Source organism: Rissa tridactyla, unplaced genomic scaffold (genome assembly GCF_028500815.1).
Source record: "Rissa tridactyla isolate bRisTri1 unplaced genomic scaffold, bRisTri1.patW.cur.20221130 scaffold_47, whole genome shotgun sequence".
NCBI lineage: Eukaryota > Metazoa > Chordata > Aves > Charadriiformes > Laridae > Rissa > Rissa tridactyla.
In genome coordinates this window covers 396,686-404,426 of record NW_026529679.1, presented here as the reverse complement: position 1 = coordinate 404,426, position 7,741 = coordinate 396,686, and the positions used below count along the sequence as shown (strand labels likewise).

Here is a 7,741-nt window from a genome sequence, read left to right as displayed (position 1 = left end):
TTGGGTCAAGAAAAAAAGAAGTAGAAGGCCAAGAATAATAACATCACAGGTCTCCAACAAAAAAAAACCAACACATAAAAACAAAGAAACAAACCAAACCAAAATAAAACAAAAACAAAACCAAAAAAAATCCCACAAAGAGAAAGTAAAGAAACATATGAAAAAAAGTTCATCCTGCCTTTTCCCGAGATACAGTGGAACCCCATTGGCATAATGGGCGCCTTATTAATTTAAAGGAGATGGGATCCCAATAGCTTCCTCAGGGCATCCTTGAGCTCTTTGTTCCTCATGCTGTAGATGAGGGGGTTCACTGCTGGAGGCACCACTGAGTACAGCACAGCCACCACCAGATCCAGGGATGGCCATGAGATGGAGGGGGGCTTCAAGTGAGCAAATAATCCAGTGCTGACAAGCAGGGAGACCACGGCCAGGTGAGGGAGGCACGTGGAAAAGGCTTTGTGCCGTCCCTGCTCAGAGGGGATCCTCAGCACGGCCCTGAAGATCTGCACATAGGACAGCACGATGAAGACAAAACAAACAAAAGCTAAAGAACAACCTAATACAAGAAGCCAAACTTCCCTGAGGTAGGAATGTGAGCAGGAGAGCTTGAGGATTTGTGGGATTTCACAGAAGAACTGGTCCACAGCATTGCCCTGGCAGAGGGGTAGGGAAAATGTACTGGCCGTGTGCAGGACAGCAGTGAGAAACCCACTGCCCCAGGCAGCTGCTGCCATGTGGACACAAGCTCTGCTGCCCATCAGGGTCCCGTAGTGCAGGGGTTTGCAGATGGCAACGTAGCGGTCATAGGACATGACAGTGAGAAGATAAAACTCTGCTGACATAAAAAAGAAAAAGAGAAAGACCTGTGCAGCACATCCCCAGTAGGAGATGGCCCTGTTGTCCCACAGAGAATTGGCCATGGATTTGGGGACGGTGGTGGAGATGCAGCCAAGGTCAAGGAGGGCGAGGCTGAGGAGGAAGAAGTACATGGGGGTGTGGAGGCGGTGGTCACAGGCGATGGCGGTGATGATGAGGCCGTTGGCCAGGAGGGCAGCCAGGTAGATGCCCAGGAAGAGCCCAAAGTGCAAGAGCTGCAGCTCCCGTGTGCCTGCGAATGCCAGGAGGAGGAACTGGCTGATGGAGCTGCTGTTGGACATGTGCTTAGTCCGTGCATGGGGGACTGTTTAAAGAGGAGAAGACATTCACAACTTAAGGCAGACTTCGTTGATCCCATCCTATTCCTTTTTCCAAAATTTTCCCCAAAATGACTTCTCTTTCCATGGAATAATTTCATTCAGACCCTTTTTGTGAGATCAGCTTTGTGCTGCTGAGGGCAGTATCTTTGTAGGGGCAGAGATCCAGATGTTGATTTCCAATACTCTCTGGGTTATTCACCTCTAAAAGAAACAGAGTTGGATTTTCAATTCCTTCTTCTCAACTGAGAGATGAATTTTTGTGTCCCATCACCCACCCAGACAACCCAGAGCAGAAGTTTGGAAGAAGAGGGTCCTTCCCTTTCAGGTAGCCCCTGCCGTGCTGTGCTTCTTGAAAAGTCTCCTGTGAATGTCCTGCAGTGATCTGCAGCTGTGAGCAGCTCTCACCCACGCAGCACCCTCTCAATAGCAGGACCCTTCCCTGCTGCGTCCCCACATGCCCATGGGGTCTCCCCAGGCTGGATGAGAGCTGACCCTGCAGGCGGCAGAGTCCCTGCCCCGGCACACAGACCCATGGGTTGCAGGGACCGTGCTCTGACAGACAGCCCTGGGCACCCCTGGCTGCACACCCAGCTTATCAGCTATTCACATTTCATACCAGCCCCCTCTGCCCCCTTACAGATCCCATAAGCTGTGGCTGTGCCAGCTTTAGGAGATGCCTCCAGGAACTCCACCTGCACTGCCCTGCACCCAGAGACTCACCCTGTCAAGGGCCGCAAAGATTTCTCCTCCAGTGAGCTCTCAGTCATCCTCCCAATCCTGACAGCTTTAAGCTCTCTCTCTGCCTCGCTCATCTCCCTGAGACACCCTGGCAGTGCCCTCAGCCCTGCTGCGCTTGGCAGAGGAGCTGCTCCTGGGCAGAGCCGTCTCTCTGCAGCGCTGCCCGCTTGCCAATGAGCTCCCTCCATGCCAGGAGCCCAGCCCAGCTCAGACACAGAGGACCAGCCCAAGGCCTTTTAATGACCCCTCTGGTGGGTTTGATGCCAAGTCCATGAACCTCGGACGCTGAGAGGAAGTTGAAGAAACCTCTCAAGGATTCAAAGTCAGGTTCAAACTCCAAAGTTTCTAGTAGTGTTTATGGGTCCCACTGAGGGACACCACTGAGACATTGTCCCCAGGGTCTGGTTAGCGCAGTAACTTGGAGGCAGTGATGACAGGTCAGAGAAAGCAAGGTGAAGGTGTCTCTGATGCTGAGTAAACCTGGATGTGTTTCATTAGTGTGAAGGGCCAAGCCCTGACCCCATCACCCAAAGGGCCAAGGCACGACCCCCAGCCCCCAGGAAGGGAGATCCTGTCCCTCACTCATTCCTCAGGGCTCTTCCTGGCACAGGGGGATGTGGAGATGTGCAATGCCAAGGACAGGGCTATGGTGCGACACCACCCAGTCTCCTGAGTATGGACAAGGAGGCAATGAGACCCCAGTGCTGGAAGGACTGGTTGTCTCCTCATAGGCGTCAGTGGCAGAGACAACAGCCATAGCCCAAGGCATGAAGAGGTTGGCTCTGTCAGGGGCCTTTCATCTTTGCCACATCCCTCTGTCTTCTCCACCACAGGCTGTCCTACAGTGTCCCATCACCTCTGCCTCTTTCCCTGCAGGCTGTAGTCATCCACCCGGCTGCCCCACATTGTTCTCACCTTCCTTTGCTCAGATCTCTCCATACTCCCTGGCTCCTCCTTGAAACACAAAGCCTTAGGCTTATCCAGGCTCCTTCTGGGTGTCATGTTGCACCACAGCATTGCTCTTGGGGTGACATTTCTTTCTCCTTGTGTCCAGTCTGCACCTCCCCAGCTGCATGTTGGGGCATTATTTCTTTCTCATGCTGTTTTCCACTACAGAGAAAAGCTCCACCAGCTCTGAAAGCACCCTTCAAGTACGCTCAGGCTTCTCCTGTACTGTCCTGTACTGCCCTCTGTGCCCTGCACACCACTGTGCCCAGGGCCCTCAGCCTCCTGATACTGCTCAAGTGCTTGAGGCCTCCAAACCCCATCTTGGGAGAGCTCTGGGCTCTCTCCACGCTGTTTGCAGATGAAAACATAGTGGTCATAGGCCAAGAAAGATGGAGTGAGACTTTTTACCAAGGCCTGTAACAGCAGAACAAGGGACAATGGCTTACACTGAATGATGGTAGATTTAGATTGGACATAAGGAAGAAATGCTTTATGATGAGTGTGGTGAGACCCTGGAAGAGGTTGCCCAGAGCAGTGGTGGATGCCCCATCCCTGGAAGTATCCAAGGTCAGGAGCTTCGAGCAACTAGAACTAATGAAAGATGTCCCTGCCCATGGCAGGGGGTTTGGACTAGATGATTGTTTAGGACTTTTCCAACCACAACCATTCTATGATTCTTTGATTCATCCAACTGAGGAGGGGGGGTTCTGCATCAGAGGTCTGACACTCGTGCTGGGAAGCCAGAAAGCACATTTTTGGATTGTGCAAGACTTGCCATGGGATTTCTAGGAAAGGACCGAAGGAAGGGAAAGGTTGGGATCAAGGAGGTTTGTGGAGGAAGAAGCATGGGGAAACAGAGAGAAAAGGGATGAAATGAGATGGTCATGTGTAAACAGGTGGCTGGTCAGGACACTTCCCTGGCTGTGCCCCACAACTGATCACCACAGCCTGTCCTGTTTTCTTAATACCTCCTTTTCGAAGAGATTTGTGGGGCGAGGGAGATCTCTGCTCTCTCTGCACAGATGGAGGTTCAAGTGCCAGACACTGGAGTGGGAACCACAAGTCATCAGACCTTTTGAATGTTGGGGGGCCAGCAACTGGTGATAATGGTGCATATGCATATAACATTGGTGCGTATGTTAGTGGTTTACCCACAAGCAAACACCAGAGAAACCAGAAAGTAGAATACGCCTGCGGGGGCCTAATTTTGGACTGGACACTAGAGGGACCACAACATCTGCAAGTTGGGTACTGGAAGAAAAAGGTAGCCCAGACCACCTCCTAGAGAAACTGGGGGGGGTCACAGTATCATAGAATTGTCTAGGTTGGAAGGGACCTTTCAGATCAGCAAGTCCAACCATCAACCTAACACTGACAAAACCCATCACTGATCCATGTCGCTAAGCACTACGTTGACCCGTCTAATTGGAAATACCTCCAGGGATGGGGATTCCACCACTTCCCTGGGCAGCCTGTTCCAATATTTGATAACCCTTTCAGTGCTTCCTAATTTCCTAATATCCAGTCTAAGCATCCTGTGGCGCAACCTGAGGCCGTTTCCTCTTGTCCTATCACTTGTTAGTTGGGAGAAGAGACCGACCCCCACCTCTCACTCAGGGAGTTGCAGAGAGCAAGAAGGTCTCCCCTCAGCCTCCTTTTCTCCACGCTGAACACCCCCATTTCCCTCAGACACTCCTCACAAGACTTGTGCTCCAGACCCCTCGCCAGCTCCCTTGCCCTTCTCTGGACCCGCTCCAGCCCCACAATGTCTTTCCTGTAGTGAGGGGCCTAGAACTGGACACAGCACTCCAGGTGGGGCCTCACCAGTGCCCAGCACAGGGGGACGATCACTTCCATGGTCCAACTCACCACACTGTTCCTGGTAAAGGCCAGGATGCTGTTGGCCTTCTTGGCCACCTGGGCACACTGCTGGCTCGTAGTCTTTCTCTTCACTGACAGAAGAAACAGACTTTCGTTTGTCTTTGGTGCTTCTCTCTAACCCAAACGAATATGCAGCACTAAAGTGGGTTTCCCTACATGGAGCAGCTTTGCACAATGTCTGCTCCAAGAGGGGAAATATCTCAGACTGCAGCCAGAAATGGGTGAAGGTGTGGAGGATAAATGTGTTGCTTCTGACACTATTTGATATGCATACAATACAAAAAGGCAGGGAAGGCTAACCACCATGAAAGAAACAGGAAAACTGCCCATCAATGAAGCTCTGCAGAAGGAGGATGGAGCCGTACATAACATGAGGTGATATCATTGGGATCAGCACCTAGAGAAGACTTCTGTAGGGAAGACTTTCAGCTGCTCTAGGTGACGCTGCTCTGGCAGGGGGGTTGGACTGGACGATCTCCAGAGGTCCATTCCAAGCCTTATCATTCTGTGATTCTGTGACTTTGCAAGGGAGTACCCTGACTTCATGCAGCTAAAAAGCAGAGGCCTTGTAATGTGCTGAAGGGCTGGGGAGAAGTGCTCTGGGGTGAGAGAGGAAGGGTGGATGGCAGAAGGTTGGAGAGATTTGAGTTACAGAGATTTGAAGTCATCCTGTCAAGGTCTGAGCAGGCTGAACTTTGGAGAGGAGGAAAACTATAGCAGCTCTCAAGGGTGTTTTGGAATTTGTGGTGCTATCACTAATATCAGAAAGAGGACAGTGCTGTAACCCAGCTGCAGCACTGTGTTAATGCAGAACTGGCTATTGAAAATCCAGTATTTCATTCACTTGGGCTCTTGGCTTTGGCATCTTTTCACTTTGACTCCACTCCTGACACCTCTCTCATGAACCCCATAAGAATGGAAGACTAAAGGAGAATTAGGCTCAGAGCTGGCTCCTTAGGGCGTTTGGCGTGTTAATGAGCCCTCTGGTGCCGAGCTCCTGCACTGCAGATCCTGAAAGACTGAGCAAGCCCCTGGAGAAGTAAAAGTCAGAAGCAAACCTCCAGGTTTCTGGGGGTGTTAGCAGGCCCTGCTGATCTCCGCCTCTGAAGAGACGGAGGAGGGAATGAGCAGACAAAGTTCCTGTCCCTGGGGGCTGGTGAAGCAGGAAAGGATGTCAGAGACACTTGCTACAGGAAGACATTTAAACGTGGAAGTCATTGCGAAAGCCCTTGATTTGCTTCCCCAAGCAGGATGGCCAAGGCCTGACCCCCATCCTTTGGGGAGGGAGCTCCTTTCCCTCTTGGAATGCTCAGGGCTCTGTGTAATGTGTGAGTGTGTGAAGCCGGGTACTGGTCAGCAGGAGGACCCTTTGCAGGCTCTATGGTGGGTGGGTGAGGAGGCAACGAGGTGCTGGAGCTTTAAGGAGCGAGTGCCTTCTCATGGGTCTCAGTAGAAGAGACAGAAGCCTACTCAGGTCTGTTGGGGTGTCAAGGCCCAAAGCCATGCCCACCGCAGCTAAGCTGTCCCATTCCTGTGCCAGGTTCTTTAGCTACAAAAAAAAAGCTGTGGATTTATGAGGATTTTCCAATTCCTGTGGGTGTCCCCTCCCAACCTATTTGCTTTCTTCCAAAAGCGTTGTCAATGCTCATTTATCACCCAAGATTTGCAAGCCCCAGACATGCTAGAATCCTCTATTTAGCTCCACAACCCAGCGCTGAAGTGCGTATCCTCCTCATTCTGCTGCCTCACAGTGGAAATTCAACCTCGGACATTTCAGCATGACACCCCTTGCTATTTCAGGTCCTTCTCCTGCCTTTCACACGCTCATTGCTATGCACACACTGCTCTTTCCCTGCATGCCCATGTCTCTCACAAACCCTTCCTCTTCCCCTGCCGAGATGGGACTTCAGGAGGTTTGTGCATCCTCCACGCCCATGGTCTGAACTCACAGTCGTCTCAGGGAACCTGTGTCCGACTGCGGCCAGTGTTGTCCTGCCAGCTCAGGGTCTGAGTTCCATTTGAGCCCAAACCATTCCAGTTCCCGCTGCCTCCCTCTTCCCTCTGACACTGGCTACTGTGTGACACAACTGCTGTACAACTCCAGGCAGGATGGGCCAAAGAGTTTAATTAGCAAATTGGGACCTTTCCCCTTGCTGGAAATGTGAACTTGGCTCTCAATATTTATGTATTGAACTGCTTTGCCACTTTGAAACTGCCTCTCTGAAAAACTAGCCCAGTGTGTTTTTTTCTGTGTTTGTTTCTGTTCGTTTTAACCCAAATGAACATGCAGCACTGAAGTGACATTCCATAGCATGGAAAGTGGGTTTCCATAGGATTTTGCACAATGTCTGCTGCAAGAGGGGAGATGTCTCAGACTGCAACTGGAAATGGGTGAAGTTGTGAGGAGATAAATGCGTTACATCAGACAATAATTGGTATGAATACAGTTAAAAAAATGTAGCGAAGGTGAATAAGCAGGAAAAAAAGGAAACCTGCCCAGTCACTGGAGCTCTGCAGAAGGGGGCTGGAGCTGTACGTAACATGAGGTGATAGAAGCGGGATCATGACCTAGAGAGGATTTTTAGGCCAGGCTGTGCGAGAGAGTACCCTGACTTCATCCAGCTAAACAAGAGGCTCCACAGCGTGCTGAAGCGATGGGAAGAAAGGTCTTGGGGTAAAAGCATGAGAAACAATGGGAGAGATTTGGGTGGCAGAGATTTGAAGTAGTCCTTTCCAGGTCTGAGAAGGCTGAGTTTCAGAGACAAGGGAAAACAGAGAAGCTCTCAAGCATGTTTTGGAATTCATGGCACTATCACTAAGAACAGAAAGAGGACAGTGCTGCAAGGGAACTCTTATTCTTCATGAGGATGAACTAAAGTTCTTTTATTTCCTTCCCGACAGTTACTATTACTTGTCAAACCCTCACCTGTACCTGACTCTCTTCTCCTGGGGCACACTGCAAGGCACAGGCTCATGGA

The 7,741-nt window shown here is 50.9% G+C and overlaps 1 protein-coding gene across 1 annotated transcript; it reads right to left on the bottom strand.

Annotated features, from left to right (window-relative positions):
• Positions 1–230: 230 nt before the first annotated feature.
• LOC128903555 (olfactory receptor 14J1-like) lies at positions 231–1,124 on the bottom strand (the record flags this gene model as incomplete). Its single annotated transcript, XM_054187572.1, has 1 exon — positions 231–1,124. A coding segment is annotated over one exon (894 nt), but the record flags the coding sequence as incomplete, so codon positions are not given.
• Between the last annotated feature and the right edge of the window lie 6,617 nt (positions 1,125–7,741).